Source organism: Tachysurus vachellii, chromosome 26, assembly GCF_030014155.1.
Source record: "Tachysurus vachellii isolate PV-2020 chromosome 26, HZAU_Pvac_v1, whole genome shotgun sequence".
NCBI lineage: Eukaryota > Metazoa > Chordata > Actinopteri > Siluriformes > Bagridae > Tachysurus > Tachysurus vachellii.
In genome coordinates, this window is record NC_083485.1 from 9,779,532 (window position 1) to 9,800,828 (window position 21,297).

The window sequence follows — 21,297 nt, forward strand, 5'->3', positions numbered from 1 at the left end:
CTTTTTGCCTCTGTCCGATCTCTTATGCACACTATGTCGTATCTGTATGCTCAGATATCTCGCCTGTCACTTCCTCTAGTATCCTTTTCAAGAAAGGGAGGACAACTTTACATTAAGGTCATCAGACGATTAAAAAAAAAAAAAAACACAAATCAATTGAAGCGAGTTCTGATTTTTTTTCTTTCTTTTTTTTTTCAGTTGTGCACAAATGGAAAGAGAGAAGTTTAATGCTTTTCATATGAACGTTTTATTTAGATTTACTGAATGATTAAAACATTTAAATATTAGCTGAACATTAAAAGGAATCAAATCAAACAAAATCTAAATGTCTAAACATTTATTGTGTATTAAAATCTATTCATGTATGTGTGCGATGTTTTGACGTAGTAAACTTATAAAAATTCCTTGTCACTGCGGTACTCCAGAAAAATCTTACATATAGCAGCTTTAAATGTATCCTGTCTGGTTGTCCATCCTGAGACCAGACAAACCAGATGATCTTGCTTTAAATGAAGTAACTTATGACCAGCTTAGCCTTAAATTAGACATGATTCTGCCTGAGGTGAACAGTCTTTATACTCCTGGAGATTTGGGTTGTTTGATCGTGTTGGGTCGTCCAGTCGTACACACACACAGCGTGTGTGACCCGACCCAGGTGAGAAGAGCATTCTGGGAACACCAGCCCAGTCTCTGTGCACGCCGCCGCTGGAAAAGACACAAAACAGATTGCAGTCTTGCACATTAAAGCTGCAGTATGTAACTTTTGGTTTATGATCTAGCGATCTCATCCATTCTGGTATAAATATATTATTGCAAGTGATGTGATTTTTAACATCAGTTAAAGCATTTCGTAGTCGGATTCAAGAAAGAAAGAAGAAAAAAACTGACAAAAGCATGTAGGCTTTACGGTTTGACTTAAAGCAGCACGGAACAAGTAGGACCTGTTTTAGTTTCAAAATAATGTTGAAATAAAATGCCTCCAATTCTGTATTCTGTAAATGTAATCTCTTAAATTACAATGTTCATTTAAATCCTACAAACATTCACAGATTTTCTTGTTGATATACCGGGACGCTCAGAGAACCCTTCCGCTCAGAAAACACGACTCTTCCGCCACCTAGTGGCAGAGACAGACTTCTTGAAAGGATGTTCAGATTTTTTGGACCTGGGTTGTGTGGTGCCAGAGTTACCTTTTAGTGGAGCACCAAACACGTCCACCTCTGTCTGAGTTCCACTCGGAGTTACAGGCAGGATAAAGCTTGTTCTCCTCTTCAGCCTGGGCTTTCAGTTTCAGCCCCTCAGCTAAAGAGGCCTCCAGATTCTGCAGGACGCTTGTGGGCTTTCCGCTCTTGCTGTAGAACCGACCGATTAACTTACCTGTGAAGCGAAAAAAATCAAATAATGACAAATCTTACTGTATGCTTTCACTGTACTAAAAATGTTCCTCACATTGATGCATGTATTGATCAGCCAAAAATGACCAAGCATGTTCATTACACAACTGATTTAGATTTACTGACATCTACAAAATTCCACAAAAAGTCGAATGATATCTAAACAATGAAAAAGTGCCTCTAAAGCACTGCAGTGTTGAGTGGCTTATGGTACTGCTGCCGGTTCTCTGTTCTCTTTTTTCTGCAGCTAATCACAAACCTACTGCTGTGTGGGGTAAATGTGTACAAGTGCATGGCTTTACGATGCTTTCTTTTCCACCTTCTTCCTTGCAAAACTCCACAGTATCTTACCTACAGGTGTGTAGTCCTTCTGATAGAAAGCCAGCCAGTCGTAGAGGGCCACTATCTGAGATGGGGACAGGTCGGAGACATCGTCGGTCAACCCTGCGTCTGTAAATTCGCCTGTCACAAAAGCCCTGGATGCATCTCTGCCTGAAAATATATCAACACACCATAACAGAGTTGTACGTAAAGAACGGGGGCTTATCACTTTATACACTATCCTCAAGCTGGACCAAATCTGCCAATATGTTGCTTTATGTTTGCTGAAGAAACAAAAATCCAGGGACTGGATTCAGACCTGATCCAACTCCTGTGTGTGTGTGTGTGTGTGTGTGTGTGTGTGTGTGTGTGTGTGTGTGTGTTGTGCTCAGTTTTCAGCATCAGTATCCTGGAGAAATACCTGTAAAGAAGCGGTAGCTTCCAGCAGGACCATAATGCTTCCTCCCCTTTTCAACATCAAACACTTGCCCTAAAATAGCCAGGTAAAGTCCTTTACTGTCCTCCCTGCCCTGATACAGTGACAGCTCCTCTTGGCTCAGAAGTCTGTCTGAGTCCTGAGACACATCAGCCAGATCAAAACGCCAAAGATTTACCCATTCAGACCCGCTCCATAACGCCAAACTCACTGAAATAAGCGCTACGACATATTTTATCATCGTGCTGCTTTACAACTGAACCATGACATCACAGGCAATCATAAGACTACTGTAAACACAGCACGTGACACAACACCGTGAACTTCCGGGTTCTGGTTGCTCGTACTGCGCATGTCTGGGAAAAAAATGTAAACATTCGACTTGTAACTTTTGAAATAAAACCTATTACAAAACGAGAAATTACTGAATAAATTCACATCAATCAATGGTAATATTTTAAACTATTAAAATTAGGGAAGCTCTGGGAAAACAAAATAAATAAATAATAAAGATGTATAAATGATTTTTTTTTGAAGTTGTAGTACTGGAGGCAGGCGATAGAGGGCGCGTTGTTACACACAGCGTATGAACGAGGATCGCGGAAGTTTGCTGACAAATCTGTAACGCTACGGACATCAGATGCGGTAGTGAGTGACACCGACTGTAAGCAGAGTCTGTATGTCTAAAGAGCCTGAATCACGGAGCTGAAAGGGATAAAGTGTGGGGAATATCAGTGATGGGGAACGCGGAGAGCGGCGGTGCAGGGAGCGGTGACGAGGAGGACATCGAGGCGGAGAGCCCGAGTTTCACGGAGGGCGGCACGGCCTCTGCGGCGGCGCCGGGAGTCGGGACTGGTGGCGGCGGTAATAACACAGCAACAAGAGGATCGGGGCGCAGCGGCAGCAGCAGGGGTTCAGCTCACGCTCCTGTAGCGAGCTCCGGCCTGCCGTCTCCAGAGGCCCTGATGGAGCAGGTGAGGCTGAGAGAGGCGGCGGGCCGCACCGGTGAAACCGCCACTCTCACCGTGTCGGAATCTGCCATCGCCCGCAACGAGAGCGCGCTGGTGCGCTGGCTGGAGGAGCGACTCGGCCGCGGCGAGGAAGCGCTCACACTGGAGCAGTTCTGTGACATGCTGGAGAGCAGAGACGCGCAGAGGGAAGAGTGTGAGGAGGTAAATATGTCTGTAACTAAGAGTAAGAAGTACACAGTCTGGTTGTGGACAAGTTTGTAACGTTGTACGTGTCACTAGATCCGTAAAACCTTGGAAAAACAGAGCCATGTAATGAACCTGCCTAGATGTTTTGTCTTTTGTTTACATTTCTGGACTTTCTGGACATTAGCCCCGCCCCCACCTTTCTGGACATTAGCCCCGCCCCCATCTTCATAGACATTAGCCCCACCTCCAACTTTCTGGACATTATCCCTGCCCCCAACTTTCTGGACATTAGCCCTGCCTCTAACTTCCTAGAAATTAGCCCCTCCTCTAACTTTCTGGACATTAGCTCCGCCCCCACCTTTCTAGACACACACTCAGGTCACTATTTAAGGTTTCCTCAGATGGTGCGGTGCTGATAATCGGTATAATGGAATATCGAAAGTCTTTAGAAATCCATTATTCAGGATCTTTTCTAACTCGATTGAACCACCTCATTAAAATCCTTTCTCATTGCTACCCGTGTAATAGGAAGTACATTAGTTAATCATTAATACATCACCATCACCATCTCATAGAATCTGGAAGACACTCGAGAGATTATAACGTCGACTCGAGGCTTCTTAGCGGTGCAAGAGAGAAGGGTTTGTCTGGAGTTTTTGTGTTATTGAAAGAGAGCTAAACTTGCTATGCTGTCAGCATGGGAGAGGCGTCATTACTGTCTGCTGTCAATCACAAGGACACGAGTCGATCCTGGGCGTCTCCAGAAGAGGAAGAAAGCACTTTCCTCCAAGCGTGGTATGAGCTGTTGGGGTGGCTTCTCGTGCCCTGGGGGAAAGCACGTGTTAGTCTTCATCCGACCCGGTTTTGGGGAAATTTGGTGGGCTTGAATTGACAAGACTAAATTGGGAAAATTCTATGCTAGTAATGCAGCAAAGCAACTTTATTCTGTTCATCGAGATCTGAGCGACGTATTTGCATTGTTCCAACAGCATCATCAGGTAAATGAGGCATTAAACAGAAAACCAAGAGATTGATGCTGTTTGTCCAGAATGAGATAGACATGAGCCTCTGCAGAAAGAATATAAGTATAATATAAGAGCCAAACATCGACAGAGAAAGATATCCATTCCAAACAAGTAGAAAATGTGAAATAACACATTATTTAATTAGTTATGACAAACTTAATAAAAACATACAACAAACATTTTCCACCAGTATTACCAGAAGCTCAGCCTACTGAAAAAAAGTCTGCGTACTTCACCAGCATGCCAGTATGCCGAGCACGTTGAGCCGTGTTCCGTCAGCTCATGAACAGGCAAAACGTAGCTTGCGTTTCTTAACGTAGCGTTCAGTAGTCAGTACGTTGATCAGGGAGTCAACCATTATACGATCTAGCTCAAGCACAAAATACTACCAGTGCACTGAAACATATTTTCTGAAGCCTCTTAGTTAAAAAAATGGCGGACAAACTCTCAGCCAACTTCTTTTCGAAATGTCAGGAGCTTGTTATTGTTGTTGTAGCTCTTGGGTGATTACTCACATTAGTGATCATTAAATTAAATTACTTATATGTATATATTATATATATATATATATATATATATTTCAATTATATATATATAAAATGTTTGTCAGTTTATGAAGGTTAATGTCGGTTTATGAAGGTCTATGTAGGTTAATGTCAGGTTATGAAGGTTTATGTAAGTTAATGTCAGTTTATGAAGGTTTATGTAAGTTAATGTCAGTTTATGAAGGTTTATGTAAGTTAATGTCAGTTTATGAAGGTTTATGTAGGTTAATGTCAGTTTATGTAGGTATATGTAGGTTAATGTCAGTTTATGAAGGTTTATGTATATAGGTTAATGTCAGTTTATGAAGGTATGTGTAGGTTAATGTCAGTTTATGAAGGTTTATGTAGGTAGGTAATGTCAGTTTATGTGGGTTAATGTCAGTTTATGAAGGTTTATGTATGTAGGTAATGTCAGTTTATGAAGGTTTATGTAGGTTAATGTCAGTTTATGAAGGTTTATGTATGTAGGTAATGTCATTTTATGAAGGTCAATATCAGTTTGTTTGAATGATTTTAAAAAAACTAGCTAACGTACAGTCCTACTTGAGGCACCATGATTTTGAATTATTCGTCAGAATCTACTTTAAACAACATTGTTTTTAATGTTAACCTACCGGTCCTGCCTGTTGTGGTTAAATTCCAGTGGTAATGTTTTTATAACATGAGTCACGTCACTTGAAATTGAGTCATAAGCATCCCAGTGTGTATAGAGCTGGATTTCTGACCAGTGCCAGAACTGATTCACCGAATACTGATTAACAAAACTAGGGAGATAGAGAGCAGATTGAGACGCACCCATAGTTATATTTACGACTAAGATATAAAACATTACAGGGTGTGCTTTGTTCTGTAACATCACGTCAAAAGGTGTTTTATTCCTTGTTTAACACAACAGTCTTCTGAGGAAACTCAACAAAAAAAAAAAAAAACAACACCACATCACATCAGCTTTATAATTTTTGTTGTATAGCCGACCTGCTCGTGTCGCTCGCACTCCTGAGCAGCTGTTCGAGGTTCCGCAACGAACCGTAGATAGTAGCCGAGTTCGGAAGTTACACGTTACCTCCTCCAGCCAATCGTTCGGGCGTTGTATCGTAAACAAAAGCCACTGCGGCTGTTTTGATTCAAAATAAGGACTTTTATTTACATAACACCGTTCAACTGTGACTCCAGATGCTAAACTGTGTGTGCAACAGTAAGCATGGTTTAAAAAATGCTTTATACAGAGAGACGATTTGTTTTAAATTGAGCTTTTTATTGTAACACAAGTGCTACAAGGATAGCATAAAAGGACCAACAAAACAAATGTTGCATACAAATGAATTATTTAATGGCAGTAGGTCTGAGATAAAAATGAGTCAGGACACCGTTGGCTTTCAGTGTAAGACGTGTGTTTTCCTCATTGTTGGGAAAACTTTACACAGTGTTTAAGTGGTTGAAGGTAACACTTTCACATTTTATACGCTGAGAGCAGAAATAGACAGGTTTGTTCTAACACTGATGAAAAGCATTACAATTCGGTTAATCAGATGACTAATGCTATGTTTACGTGACAAAGTGCCTGGAGCTCATTTCTGTTTCAGTAAGAGTTGGTGAGTGGTAGCAAGCCTTGATGACTAGATGTGGGAGTGTCCAGTGTGAGAAAAGTTTACCTTTATGCAAATATTTGCAGATATTCAAATCTCCCTCAAGAAAATGTAATATTAGCTGCGATTAAAATGCTAGCCCACTGATAAACGTTGTTACTATGGAAACCAGTCATGGGAATGCCTACTGATGAAACTCACTGTTTTGCTGAGTCATTTTTTATTTTATTTTTAATTATTAAGTCCTGCTGCTAGTAATAATAACGTCATGACTTCAGTTACTTTTACAGTGTCATTATCTGTCCAGGGGAAAAAACCTGCTCGCTTTGCATTCATCGATAGCCGTTGTTGATTGACACTATTGCTTTCTCGCCACGGCGCAATCCTTCTCTCCGAAAGCTGCGTGTTGTATAACTGCGAGGACTTTGCTCCTTTGCGCAACAACTCTGATACAGCTGCAACGGGCGAGGAAGCATGGCGACTCAACAGAAAAGAAATGATGTATGCTAGTTTGCTAACCTGTCTGTTGGAATTACAGATAGTTGGAAGTAAAGGAGTAAGGAATAAAAACCGGATCAGCTTTGTTATCTCTCCAAGATACTCGAACTCTGTGAACTACAGAGGAACTTGCAATTTTACTAAAGTATTTTAGTCAAGACGCATTGTGTGAAGTCATCACATCACACATTCAGCCAAAGCCCTCTTCCCCTGACAGCTCTCACAGGTCGACGTTGCATGTGTGCGATTTCACGAAGCACAGAAAGCACAACATAATCAAGTTACATCTCAATGCAGCATGTGTTGAAGTGTCTTTTTATACACATCAACAATTACAGCTTTTTCATAGTGAAGAATGAAATGTGGCCAAGTTCCTGTTCTCACTTACATTAACCATCAACTTAACAGCCTCTCTCACTTTCTCTCTCTCTCTCTCTCTCTCTCTCTCTCTCTCTCTCTCTCTCTCTCTCTCTCTCTCTCTCTCTCCCACTCCCCTTTCTCTCTTCTTTCTATCACTCTCCCCTTCCTCTATCCCCCTCTTTCCCCTCTCTCTCTCTCTCTCTCTCTCTCTCTCTCTCTCTCTCTCTCTCTCTCTCTCTCTCTCTCCCACTCCCCTTTCTCTCTTCTTTCTATCACTCTCCCCTTCCTCTATCCCTCTCTCTCTCTCTCTCTCTCTCTCTCTCTCTCTCTCTCTCTCTCTCCCCTTTCTCTTTTCTTTCTATCACTCTCCCCTTCCTCTATCCCCCTCTTTCCCCTTTCTCTCTCTCTCTCTCTCTCTCTCTCTCTCTCTCTCTCTCTCTCTCTCTCTCTCTCCCCACTTCTCCCCCCACTTCCTCTATTCCTCTATATAAATGAGCAGCTTTACAAAGCATCAACACTGACCAAAATCCTCTATGATATAAGCGTTATATAAAAATCTTACAGAAACTACATATTTCATCGAGAATCAACCGAACCAATCAGAATAATGGATTCAGCACGGCTGCGGTGTAAAGAACCATAATGGAGAATTAGTAAATGTTAAGATATTATCAGTGGATTTGTCAGTTCAAAAGTTTGCACCCCCCTCTCTAAACACGCAGCGAATGTTCTGTAATAATCTTCTGCACACGCTTTTGTATTTATAATGAATTCCAACCTCTTTTATGTTCTCTGAACAGCTTTTGTAAATATTTGCCCCCTCCCCTTCCATAGTCCTTTTCCTGCACATTGTTTATGGTGCATTTCTTTTATTCTGGTGTGTCTCTTTTTATCTTTTCTTCACATGGCTGCTTTAACTCAATCCTAATGCACTTTCTTATTAAAGTCATCTTGTTTTTTGGGGGATATATTCCAGATTTTGAGAATAAAGTAACATTTTGTGGGAATAGTCATAAAATCTGATCAATTGTGACAAAGTGTATTCTCAATATATTGAGTGAAGGTGAATATTCCTGACTGTTTTCACACAAACGTTGCTCTGAAGTATAGCGTTTTGTCATACCACATATTCATGCCACTTTGCTTTAATTTAACTAATAATGGAAAAAGTATTACAACACGATGTTCGAAAATCATTGTTTCCTCCTGTTGTTTAATCAGGCTTTCGGTCAGTTTGATGCCGAGGGCGATGGGGTAGTTGATGTCGAGAGCATGCTCATGGCCCTGAAGAACAGCAACGGCGCAAATCTGCAAGGAGAACTCAGTCACGTGATCAGACAGCTGCAGGCCTGCTCTCTGACTCCAGGTAAGGATTGAATACGTTTAGGGTTAGTGCTGTTTTTCAGGTCACATTTTCAGAGATAGCACAGGGCTTTATGTTTTGATCTGTATCTCATAAACCACTCCACCAGTAGCTTGGAACTCGCCAAAAATCTATTCTCAAAAATCATAAATCTAACTCCACCGACAGGATTTTTTTTGTTGTTGTTTCTAATTTGCATAATATGCAAAACCTACACTTGTGAACTAGTACTAGGATTTTTGGCCTAGCTTCACAAATTTGTGGCAAAATACTAAGCAACTGTTCATCAAAGTTGCTGTTGACATTGATCTGTTTTGTGTAGCTGTAATTCATGATTGGTTCTATGTTGTAGCAGTAACAGTAGTTGCTATTGTTGTAATTCCAGTGCTAGTAGAGTTCTGGTAGTTGTAGTGATCTTGCAGTAACAAAGGGCTTTGAGTTGTAATAGTAGGTGTGGTAATAGTAATAGCTGCAGTTGTTATGGTGGTAGTAGTAGTAGTTGTGGTAATAGCAGCAGTTGTAGTTGTTGTGATAGTTGTTGTAGTTTTAGTAGTGGTTGTTGTAACAGCAGCTATTGTAGTTGTTGTTGTAGTTGTGGTAGTTGTTGTATTTGTAGTAGTTATAGTAGTTGTAGTTATAGTTGTAGTAGTAGATGCAGTAGTTATTGTAGTTGTAGTAGTTGTTATTGTAATTGTAGTAGTTATTGTAGTTGTAGTAGTAGATGTAGTAGTTATTGTAGTTGTAGTAGTAGTTGTTATTGTAGTTATTGTAGTTGTAGTAGTTATTGTAGTTGTAGTAGTTATTGTAGTTGTAGTAGTAGTTATTGTAGTTGTAGTAGTAGATGTAGTAGTTATTGTAGTTGTAGTAGTAGTTATTGTAGTTGTAGTAGTAGATGTAGTAGTTATTGTAGTTGTAGTAGTAGATGTAGTAGTTATTGTAGTTGTAGTAGTAGTTATTATTGTAGTTATTGTAGTTGTAGTAGTAGATGTAGTAGTTATTGTAGTTGTAGTAGTAGTTGTTATTGTAGTTATTGTAGTTGTAGTAGTTATTGTAGTTGTAGTAGTAGTTATTGTAATTGTAGTAGTAGATGTAGTAGTTATTGTAGTTGTAGTAGTAGTTGTTATTGTAGTTATTGTAGTTGTAGTAGTTATTGTAGTTGTAGTAGTTATTGTAGTTGTAGTAGTAGTTTTATTGTAGTTGTAGTAGTAGATGTAGTAGTTATTGTAGTTGTAGTAGTAGTTATTATTGTAGTTATTGTAGTTGTAGTAGTTATTGTAGTTGTAGTAGTAGTTGTTATTGTAGATGTAGTAGTTATTGTAGTTGTAGTAGTAGTTGTTATTGTAGTTGTAGTAGTTGTTGTAGTAGTTGTTATTGTAGTTGTAGTAGTTGTTATTGTAGTTGACTCAGATAGTTTATCACATGCCATATCACAGGTCATCTCTATATATTGCATTTAAATCTGCATAGATTTCAATTCAGAAAACAAAAATATTTTTGGCAAAGTTTTTTCTTATGTTCATATTTGCTTTTAGCCATATGTGATGGTTCAAAGCTGTTTGTTATGTTTGACATTTATGGTTATCCCTGCCATTCCCTTACAGGATTTGTGGACATCTTCTCCAAGTCAAAAGACCGGATCAGTGCACATGCCTCAAAGATCCTGAAGTTCCTGCACAGGAATCGCATCCCAAGCAATGCAATTCCCTTTCCTGTTCTAGAAGGCTACAATAGCATCACCTCCATGAGGGCCGCAGTGCTGCAGGACTACCTAGATCACCTTCTGCAGAAAGAGAAAGGTAGCAACATCAGGATAGTGCTGGCTTTGATTTGAAGAACAAACTAAATTCAGCTAGTATTTTTTTTGAGGGTGATTTCTAAATGTAGCTGCAATAAAGGCTACTGGTAAGAGGATTCAAAGATATTTACAACACATAAAGGTCTATATTTGCTGTAAGTATTGCTTGAAAGTTTGTGAAACCTTTAGACATTTCTATATTTCTGCATAAGACCCAAAACATCATCAGACTTTCAAAAAGACTAAAAAGCAGGCAAAGTGAACCCAATCCAACAAAGTATTCAGAAAAATGTTCCAATATTATATATCTGTAAGAGGCAAAAAAAACGTTAACCTCCAGGATTAGTATTTACTTTTAAGGTCAAATTCGAGTCCATCTGATTTCAGTCAATGGGATGACAATCAGGTCTTCATGAGTGTCCTATTTTATTTAAAGAGAGATCAAAGTCTGATATTCATGCTGCATGTTTGTGGAAGGGGATCATGGCAAAAACAAGGGAGATTTCTGAGGCCATCCGAAAAAGTGTTATTGTTGCTCATCAGGCTGGAAAAGGTTACAAAATCATCTTGAAAGAGTTTGGACTCCACAAATCTATAGACAGATTCTGTACAAATGGAGGAAATTTAAGACCATTGGTACATTCTCAGAAACGGTCAAACTACAAATAACTACTACTAAAAATTAAAAGCAAGACACGTGAGAGTCTCTTGGGTAAGAAAGAAACACAGAGTAACTTCTAAGCAACTAAAGGTCTCTCTTACTTTGCCTAATGGTAATATTTATGAATCTGTCATCGGGTGAACACTGAACAACCTTGGTGTGCAAGGCTGAGGTGCAAGGAGAAAGCCACTGCTCTCCAAAAGGAACATTGCTGCCCATGACGTTTGCTAAAGATCATGTGGACAAGCCAGAGGACTATTGGAAAAAGAATCTGTGGAGGAATGAGACCAAAATAAAACTTTTTGGTTTAAAATGAGAAGGCTTATTTTTGGAGAAATAAAAATACTGAATTCCACCATAAGAACCTTATACCATCTGTGAAACATGTTGGTGGTAGTACCATGCTTTTGACCCTTATTGCTTCATCAGGGCCAGGACAGCTTGCCATCATTGATGACAGGACATCTGTCCATGAACTGAATCTCCATAAAAAATAGGTCATACACCAAGACAACGAGCCCAAGCACCTCAGTCTGTGCACCAAAATGTAATTAAAGAGGAACAAAGATAATGACCAAGTCAAAGTCCTGACTTTAACCCAAAAGAAAAACTGTAGAAGGACCCGAAGCAAGCAGTCCATGTGAGGACACCCATCAAAATCAGTGTTGAAGCTGTTTTGTACTGAGGAATTCTTCCAGGACATTGTCCAGGACTGATCAACAGTTAACGGACACTTTGCTTGCAGTTATTGCTGCACAAGGGCTCAAAACCGACACTAAAAGTCAAAGGTTCACACACTTTCACAGATATGTAATGCTGGATCATTTTTCTCAATAACTAAATGAAGTATAATATTTTTGGCTCATTTGTTTGATTGCGTGCACTTTGTTTACTTTAAGGACTCGTGAAAATCTGATGACGTTTTGGGTCATATTTATGCAGAAATATAGAAATTTCTAAAAGGTTCACAAACTTTCAAGCAACAGTATATTTATACTACAAAATGGCGTCGAACATCGCGCAAGAGTGCGATTTGAGGCGTCTTAAGCAATATATAAGCAAGTAGTTACTCCTTAAACTTTAATACTCTTTAGCCAGATGTTTTCATTTTATTCTTCTTTCCTTTGTGTCTTGCAGACCTAGACATTCAGTATGGGACAGAGCTGACCCAGGGCCCCGAAGTGGATCGGGTCAAGGTGGTCTCTCAGTGCTACTGCTCCATTGAGGCCTCGTCCAACGGTGCAGACGTCCACAGGATGACCAACGGTGAAACCGTGTCCTATTGGCAGTCTGATGGCAGCGCGCGCTCCCACTGGATCAGGCATGGTGGCTTTGTCCTGTTTATAACCTACACAGTCAACGTTTGATTCTCTCAGTTGATACATTCCGTGATGTAGTGAGTATAGTACGGCTCGTTTAGACCGCAGTAGCTGTTCTCATGAGGGATCCAGAGCAGTACACATTTAGGATGATTACATACTCTGTCTGTTCTGGCCATTGTCACAGCAGTGCATTATTTAAGCCTTTATGGGTGTGTCATGGTTACGTGGTTACGACAAATTAGTCTTTGATCATCTTGATATCTTTTCAAGCTCACGTTTTATCATGAACAAATAACACTCACAGGATTTGTAGTAAGCAGGTTAGAACACCTAGCCTAGAACACCAGATGTGCATTCTGTAGTGTTTACACTTGGCTATAAAATTGCCCAGGAAGAGCCACGAGTTGATTTTAGTATGTTAATGCATTTTCTTTAGAAACTAAGCCTTTGTTGTACTGCTGATCAGAAAGTCATGAGTTTGAATCCCAAGGTCACATTGTTGCCACTGCTGCGTCTGCCAAATGCTGTAAATTAAAATGAGAGCGTTTTTTAATCTAGTGGTGCTGTAATTATAAAAATTCAGTTAATATGAAAGTGATTATTTACAGTAGAATACAAAGGCAAGCTTTTCAGTGTACTGTCAGACTTTAGGACCACACAGTCTGCAGTGCCAATAGACTCTAAAACACCAATATTGATTCAAGGGGAACGTGTGAAAAGTGTTGATCTAAAACTTCTAAAAGTGTAACAACACTTAACACTCTGATTTACTCCGTTGCAGGTTAAAACTGAAGCCAGATGTGGTGCTAAGGCGGTTGGCCATCGCCGTAGCCTCCAGCGATCACAGCTACATGCCGCAGCTGGTGTCCGTGTCGGTAGGAAAGAGTCGACGCTCGCTGCAGGAGATCAGAGACATTCGCATCCCCAGCAACGTCACAGGCTACGTGCCTTTGCTGGACAACGCCAACATCTCTCAGCCATGTGAGCTTCTGTCAGCATTTCTAGAAAAAGAAACCTGTGTTATTGATATGTTCTGAGATTTCACGACATGGATCAGTTTTCATGCAGACACAAACGAGATAGAACCATCATAATGTTAGTGTTTAGTAACTTTTAAACACTCAGCCATGTTTAATTACAAAGGGATCATTTCCCTTGAGTCATCGCTCTGTATGGGGATTAGAGAATAGATCAATAAAATGAGAAATGAAAACTAATCAGGCAATGGTTATAAAAATAGATAGACAAGTGTATTCATGGATGGACAGCATTTGGCAGATGGATCTCCTGCACTATGATAATCTCCTGCGCACTGATAATCTCCTGCACTATGATAATCTCCTGCGCTCTGATAATCTCCTGCACTATGATAATCTCCTGCGCTCTGATAATCTCCTGCGCACTGATAATCTCCTGCACTATGATAATCTCTTGCACTATGATAATCTCCTGCGCTCTGATAATCTCCTGCGCACTGATAATCTCCTGCACTATGATAATCTCCTGCGCTCTGATAATCTCCTGCGCTATGATAATCTCCTGCACTATGATAATCTCCTGCACTATGATAATCTCCTGCGCTCTGATAATCTCCTGCACTATGATAATCTCCTGCGTTCAGATAATCTCCTGCGTTCAGATAATCTCCTGCGCTATGATAATCTCCTGCGCTATGATAATCTCCTGTGCTCTGCCTGTACAGATGTTCAGATCAACATTAAGCGGTGTTTAAGCGATGGCTGTGATACACGTATCCACGGCCTGAAGACCATGGGCTACCAGGTGACTAAGAGTAGAGAGGTGTCCGTGTCCGACGCCTCGGCCATCTGGTACCTGTCTCTGCTCACCTCACTGGTGACAGCGTCTATGGAGACCAACCCTGCCCTCGCCAACACCGTCCTCCAGAGCACACAGTGAGTCTTTACAGCCACCACAGGGAGTCTTAATGGTACTTAATTGAGTCACAACCCTGATGCTCTCTTAAATCCTTTTTTTAGGTGTAAACCAATGAGGTCTTGTAAATCTGATTTGTGTAAAGGCATGTAGCGTTTCTATTCTTTTGATGTGTAAATGAATCCGGTGTGTGTCTTTATAGAAAAGCTCTAGAGCACATGCCACCTCTGTCTTTAACGCCGTCCTCCACCGAGTTCCCCAAGTTCTTCTCACCGAACATCCTGGAAGAGGTGGATGCCTTCCTCCTCCGGATCGCAGAGTAAGCAGCTTCAAATGAGGGCCTTTGGGTTTCTGTGTTCTTCTTAACTGACCCACACGCACACACACGCATGCATACACACGCACACACGTGCGCACACACACACGGACACATACTGTACACACAGTAATTAGCTGGATGAGGTTTTTGTGTATTGATCATGCTGTGATGAGATAATTGTATACGCAGCAGTAATTACTGAGTAATTACACACTGCTGCTGTTTACTCACATCTGATTCATTCTTTTATTCTCTTCCCATCGTCTCTTTTCTCGTCTCTTTCTATCTTATCCACTTTCTTTCTTTTTTCTTTTATTTGTATATTTTTTAATTTTCAAATTTTAATTTTTTAATGTGACTTGAAATATCTGTCTCTTTGTCCCTCTCCTTTTTTTGTATCTTTCTTCCCCCTTATTGTGACTCATTGTGTCTCTGTCTGTCTGTCTCTTTGTCCCTCTCTCCTTTCTTTCTTTCTTTCTTTCTTTCCCAGTTGCTGTGTGACTCCAGATGCTGAGTTGACTCTTTTGGCATTCGCTCTCGCTCGAGGCAGCGTGATGAAGGTCTTGATGTCTCTATCTGGGATGTGTGAGCGAGTGGACTCCGAATATCGCTCTGCCCTGCTGTTGGCCTCCATGGCCTCGGTCCGGCTCAGCCTTCTCTACCGCAACGGTAACACACTCATACTGACATCACTGTACATCTCTCTCTAATAAGAACACATTAATGAGCAGGATAAGTATGTGTCCAGGAGATAATTAATCCCTTAAGATTTCCAGGTTTATGTAGTAAACCACTGCAGTTCACATTAGCATCTATCTATCTATCATTTGTGTTTAATCTCTCTTCTGGTTTGCTGTAGGAAAAACTTTACAGTTACGTTTACAAGCGTGTGACGTGAAGAGTCGAGATGATAAATGTGGCCCAGAAAACATGCTGACGGATCCGTCTACAGGAGACGGTACACTTAACCCCCTTATGTCACCTTTTACTCTGCTATGTTCACAGCATTAGGATTTTCTGCATTGAATTCATTAATTAATTAAGTTTGGTTTGTTTTGCTTTGTTTTTATACAGCTTTAGTATTCTATAATTAAAGTATTTTTTTTTTTACTATGGAAGTTTAATCACAAAAGTCTGTGGTGTGATATCACCACAGATTGACCATAAAAGCCACAGACTATACGTGACAATCGAAGCGTTCCGGATTACAGATGTGTTAAACGATGTGAGACGTGTGTGTATTCCATCTGCGCAGGTTTTCTCACAGAGAGCGGGAAGAAGAAAGCCAGCGTGATTCTCTCCACCGAGGACCAGACGTGTTTCCAGGTCACACAGATCCGAATCAAAGTGAGTCGACTCTTTAGAGCAACACATACGATTCATTTCATTGTTCAGAGCATAAGGTTAAAGTGTGTTGACTAGACAAGCTAGTGTTTAAGTGCTCAGATTAGCCTCGAGTTTATTTACAAGTCTTCCGCGTTGCTAGTGACGTCCTGCTCATTGTAGAACATCCACAAAGCTTCACTTAGCTCACACTTCACAGCAGCTATGAAGTCATTCCTTCCTCACCCTCTCCTTTTGGGTTCGCTTGAAGAAAAAGTGAGAGACATAGCAAAGAGAGAGAGAGAGAGAGACTGACACAGAAAAGTACAACAAAATAACATGTATAGAATATAATAAAACATAATTTGCCATGAAGTCGCCGGTAGGCTTGCCTACCACCGGTTGCCATAGCAACAACATTTGTCAGTGGGTGGTGCTACTTTGTCACGTCGCCAGAAAGACAGACTTGTGTGTAATGTTTATTTCATACATTTGTTTGTGCTCGTTTTTATAACCGCTGTAATTCAGGCAATAAAGTCTGTGTGATGATTTGACGACTTATTCGCCCATTTTTCACGTCTTTCCTCATTAGGTACGGAAAGGGGCCATCGGCGCTAAATGTGGCCTGGTGTTTGCTTACAACGACTCGGAAGCTTTTGATGCAGACAAGCACTTTAAGAAGTTCCGGAAGTACGACTCCTGGGATTTTAAGGACTACAAGGAGTTTATCCAAGACAAGTACGTCAGATTGGATTTCTTCTGTTTGTTGTTTGTGGTCATGTGACCGATCACATGGTTTTGCATGTTCTGTACTGTATGTAGTAGTAGTTGTATTGGGCTACTGATCAGAAAGCTGGACGTTCTGGGCCCTTGAGCAAGGCCCTTAACCCGCAACTGTGTAAATGAGATAAACGTAAGTCACTCTGGATAAGGTCTACTTGCCGTAAATGGAAATGGAGAGTTACTGCAGACTTCCTGTTGGGTGTAAGATGATTGTCGTCACTGCATGTCAGAGAGCAGGTATGATGTGTGTGTGTGTGTTATCGTGACTCTAAACACTTTTGGTAATAGAAAGCATGTTGTTTCTTTTTCTCTTTGTGTATTTCCCTCACACACACAGACTTTCTAATAAAGGAGGAACAGAGGTGAGAGAGGAGAATCCTGTCGGCTGGTTTGAGCTGGAAGATGACTGGAACGATGTGGAGATCAAGCTACAGCAGTGCCGGGTTGCAAATGTAGGAACTCTCTCACATTCTCACACACACACACACACACACACACACACACTCACACACACACACACACACTCACACTCACACACACACACACACACACACACAATAGACAAGTAATAATCTCCCTCTCTCTCTTTCTCTCTCTCTCTCTCTCTCTCTCTCTCTGTCTCCTGTCTTTCTCTCTCTGTCACTCTGTCTCTCTCTGTCTCTCTCTCTATCTCTCTCTGTCTCTCTCTCTCTCTCTCTCTCTCTCTCTCTCTCTCTCTCTCTCTGTTTTTCCTCAGTTCCTCATGGTGAAGTTCATATGCGCGAGGCAGGACTCGGCCGAGCGGCTCGGGGTTCAGCAGCTATCCTTTAGCGGCTACTTGTGTCCTGATTTTGAAAGACTGGAAGAAGAGGAGGAGCTGAATTCCCGTACACAAGTGGGCAACCCAGGCCTGGTCACAGGTCTCACACTCATCAGAAAGACTCTTTACTTCATCCAGCAGCTCACTCGAGACATGGTATAACACACAAACACACACACACACACACACACACACACACACACACATATAATTTGGTCATCGGTTCCACTGAGAGTTTCTTGGCTCAATATACACAGCGATGTTGTTGAGGATGTGTTTTAAATATACATGTGTGTAGTCATGAAGCTGTGCTTGTTGTTTTCAGGACATGATGCTACACAAGCCAAAGTCTTTGTTAGACTTCAGTGGGCTGACCTTGCCACTCTTCTGGGACTTCTACAGAAAACTCAGGTCAATGTGAGTATTTGGATGTAGTTAGTAAGGACTAAAGTCCCACAGTGTTGCATGCTGTTATAGGAAAATAATCAACACTCGGGTATGGTGACGTTTCCCAGTAATAGTAAGAGTGCACACCAGTAATGTGTGTGTGTGTGCGAGGGTGTGCGAGGGTGTGCGAGGGTGTGCGAGGGTGTGCGAGGGTGTGTGCAAGGGTGTGTGTGTGTGTAGTCTTATTCTTCACCAACTGTGAAGAATACCAGTAATGTGTGCGAGGGTGTGTGTGTGTGTGTGTAGTCTTATTCTTCACCAACTGTGATTCCAGTGATTATTATTTATTTATCATTTTAAGTGAAGGATTGTAATATACCTGTTAAAGACTCGACATATGCTGCGTTTGCTCTAATAGCAGTCTGGTTTTGTTCAAATATGTTCCATTGTCAGAGAGGGAGAGGAGGGGATGAAGGCTCAGGTCCTCCTGCTCCAGCTCCTTCAGAACTGTTTCCCAGCTCTTCCTGCCTTGCCAGAGTCCCGGGACTCAACAGAGAACACTTCATCATCATCATCATCATCATCTTCTTCATCATCATCATCAGCCACAGCATCAGTGAGCACAGATGTGGATCCAGCAGAAGCTGTAGGGGAGCTGTATAGCCACCTCTGTCAGGGTATGACCAGTAACACTGCTTTATCGAAGACCAATAATAATAATAATAACTTTAATAATAACAATAATAAGTAGAATAATAATAATAATAATACTAACAATAGTAATAATAATTATAATAATAATGCATCATTATACATAATTAGTAAAAATGCTAATAATAAAGTTTTCTCCTGGTGATTTTACTATAGATACATCCTTAAGACAAAAAAAGATTTTTTTTTTTCTTAAAATTAATTTGATCTTTTAGTTACATTTAAGAATGAATTATATTATAATTCAATAAAATAGAAATGTAGGAATAAATTATTTAATTTCTTTTAAATAGCAGTTTTCAATATAATTTTATAAAGTTTTTCTTTTAATAACAAATAACAAACATATTAGTTTATGTTTTAAACTAGTTTTATTTCTGATTATATTTTTTTAAGTCTAGTTTTTAAAGATCATGATGCTTGTAATCATAGTGTTTATGTTGTTATTTAAGTATAAATATTGAAACTTGTAGCAATATCTTTAATATATTGCAGTAATTTTGTATTTATTAAAGTATTTTGAGACTTGGTCATTTATTCCTTTAAAATTGACCTCAGTTCAAACTTTTATGTGAATTAAATTAAAGAATGGGGGAAAAAAACCAGATAAACAAACACAAAGGACACATTAACACCTTCAGGAAATAATGCAGTTCTTTACCTTATGTTTCTTTGTGTTGTGTTGTGTGTGTGTGTGTGTGTGTGTGTGTGTGTGTGTGTGCAGTTGTAGATGGGCCTGAAGGAGAGTCTGCAGTGGAGAAATCTCTGAGGAAACAGGCAGTGAAGTGCATCCTGAGCGGCGCTGCCATCTTCTACCCAGACAAACAGAGCCGGCGAAACAAACTCTTTGACATGATGGTGTGTGTGTGTGTGTGTGTGTGTGTGTGTGTGTGTGTGTGTGTGTGTGTGTAGGAGGGTGTGTTCTACTCTGTGTGTCATATGTCTTTGTTCTCTACATTTACAGAAGAACCTGACCGGGGAAGATCAGCCCGAGTCAACTAAGCTGACATTCGAGTCACTCTGTAATTATTTCAGGTAAAACACACACACACACACACACACACACACACGCGTGTAAACACAGAGCTAAACGTGAATAACGCGCTCCTTTTTTTCTGTTCTATCACTGTCTCTTTTTTCCTATCTCTGTACTTCTCCTTTCTCTTGACTCTCTCTCTTTCTACTCCATTGACTCCTCTGTGTCTGAGCTACTTCTGTCTCCTCCTCTCTCTCTCTCTCTCTCTCTCTCTCTCTCTCTCTCTCTCTCTCTCTCTCTCTCTCTCTCTCTCTCTCTCTCTCTCTCTCTCTCTCTCTCTCTCTCTCTCTCTCTCTCTCTCTCTCTCTCTCTCTCTCTCTCTCTCTCTCTCTCTCTCTCTCTCTCTCTCTCTCTGCAGTGAACAGGACCCGAGCGGTCTGCTGCTTCTGCCTCCTAAAGGAGCAGCTGCTGACTTTGACATCTCCCCCATTCTCAGTGTTATGGACACTTTGCTTCTCGTGGCCAATAGAGAGGTGTGTGTGTCTCTGTGTGTGCGCGAGTGTGTCTCTGTGTGTGCGCGAGTGTGTCTCTGTCTCTGTGTGCGCGAGTGTGTCTCTGTCTCTGTGTGCGCGAGTGTGTCTCTGTCTCTGTGTGTGCGAGTGTGTCTCTGTCTCTGTGTGTGTGTCTGCGTGTGCATGTGTTTTCTGCGATGCTTTTCTGACAGGTTTATCTGATATCTCCCAGTACTAATGTAATATCTTCATGTGTCTCAGTGTGAGGTGATGATGGACAGCTCTGGAGGACACAGCCGGAAGGTCCTGCTCTCTCTGTTCTGGGCTCTGCAGGGCAGTTTGCTCTCATGGTGCTTCCTACAGCTCAAAGGAGGCGCGACCACAGCATGCGATCTGGCCAGAGACGTCCTGATCAAATGTAAGCCGATATTCAGCCGAATGGAATTGTCTCTGTGAGTCAGGTTTAGCAAACATCTGGATGGAGCTGGAATAAATGTTCTTATTTGGAGACGGTTATATTCTACATGCAAACAAGAACATATTTAAATAATCTGTTTTTAATTTATTTACTTGATTTTTATTCCATTTGCTAAGTGTCATTTATGTTCTATCATCTTTTTTATGACCGTGATCATACCTCAGTCAGAATGACTTTTAATAATAATTAAGGCATCATTTATGTGCATCTCTTCCATGACAATTCTTGTGATCACGTGAAATCACCTGAAGTAACACAACGGAAATAAAACAGAAGTCTAGAATCCCATCAAAGTAGAGTTGGAGTAGACCTGATCTGTGATGTCCCTTCAAACGGCAGTTTGTATTTTTTTTTTTTGCTGTGTTAAAAACGTGTATTTGTGCTGGGGAGGGAAAGAAAAGGGCTTCAAAGCCCAGCCTTCCTCATAGTGTGGCTATAACACACGTGCAACATGGACTAATTTCTATATATGTATAAAATTCCCAAAGTTCTCTACACAAGGCAGAGCAGTCTCTCGTACAGTACGTTGTTGACCAACTTTAAAACGTTTTGACGTCGAGCCTCAGTAAGACTAACACCGAAGGGGCTTTTCTTATTTCTAGCGCCTGTTACATCATTCGCTCTGTACGGCAACTGAACTGCTGTGAGTTTTC

At 40.8% G+C, this 21,297-nt stretch overlaps 2 protein-coding genes across 3 annotated transcripts in view; one reads left to right on the forward strand and one right to left on the reverse strand.

The window, feature by feature from the left end:
- Positions 1 to 223: 223 nt before the first annotated feature.
- Positions 224 to 2,489, reverse strand: LOC132840660 (neuferricin). The gene is made up of 4 exons (XM_060862490.1): positions 2,137 to 2,489; positions 1,746 to 1,886; positions 1,191 to 1,377; positions 224 to 705 (listed from the first exon to the last, which is right to left on the reverse strand). Exons 1-4 carry the CDS (start codon positions 2,390 to 2,392, stop codon positions 537 to 539), a joined length of 753 nt encoding a protein of 250 aa, XP_060718473.1. The 5' UTR covers positions 2,393 to 2,489; the 3' UTR covers positions 224 to 536.
- A 259-nt stretch (positions 2,490 to 2,748) lies between these two features.
- Positions 2,749 to 21,297, forward strand: part of zzef1 (zinc finger, ZZ-type with EF hand domain 1) — a 57,272-nt gene continuing 38,723 nt past the window's right edge. For both annotated transcript variants that reach the window (XM_060862486.1, XM_060862488.1), the window contains exons 1-19: positions 2,749 to 3,323; positions 8,544 to 8,688; positions 10,287 to 10,481; positions 12,279 to 12,462; positions 13,245 to 13,444; positions 14,166 to 14,376; positions 14,559 to 14,675; positions 15,166 to 15,344; positions 15,535 to 15,633; positions 15,931 to 16,022; positions 16,591 to 16,736; positions 17,119 to 17,233; positions 17,518 to 17,736; positions 17,906 to 17,997; positions 18,421 to 18,644; positions 19,403 to 19,536; positions 19,643 to 19,713; positions 20,073 to 20,187; positions 20,428 to 20,584. In XM_060862486.1, the coding sequence (XP_060718469.1) occupies positions 2,889 to 3,323; positions 8,544 to 8,688; positions 10,287 to 10,481; positions 12,279 to 12,462; positions 13,245 to 13,444; positions 14,166 to 14,376; positions 14,559 to 14,675; positions 15,166 to 15,344; positions 15,535 to 15,633; positions 15,931 to 16,022; positions 16,591 to 16,736; positions 17,119 to 17,233; positions 17,518 to 17,736; positions 17,906 to 17,997; positions 18,421 to 18,644; positions 19,403 to 19,536; positions 19,643 to 19,713; positions 20,073 to 20,187; positions 20,428 to 20,584 (3,130 nt within the window). In that variant the 5' untranslated portion in view covers positions 2,749 to 2,888. The remainder of the gene's footprint in view (positions 3,324 to 8,543; positions 8,689 to 10,286; positions 10,482 to 12,278; positions 12,463 to 13,244; positions 13,445 to 14,165; positions 14,377 to 14,558; positions 14,676 to 15,165; positions 15,345 to 15,534; positions 15,634 to 15,930; positions 16,023 to 16,590; positions 16,737 to 17,118; positions 17,234 to 17,517; positions 17,737 to 17,905; positions 17,998 to 18,420; positions 18,645 to 19,402; positions 19,537 to 19,642; positions 19,714 to 20,072; positions 20,188 to 20,427; positions 20,585 to 21,297) is intronic.

What these genes read in the sequence shown, in the direction of transcription:
- LOC132840660 (XM_060862490.1), bottom strand. Translation starts at nt 2,392, where the DNA reads ATGATAAAATATGTCGTAGCGCTTATTTCAGTGAGTTTGGCGTTATGG. An exon ending in AAGCTACCGCTTCTTTACAG is followed by an intron (nt 1,887 to 2,136) that starts GTATTTCTCCAG and finishes ATATATTTTCAG; the next exon opens with GCAGAGATGCATCCAGGGCT. An exon ending in GAAGGACTACACACCTGTAG is followed by an intron (nt 1,378 to 1,745) that starts GTAAGATACTGT and finishes TTCGCTTCACAG; the next exon opens with GTAAGTTAATCGGTCGGTTC.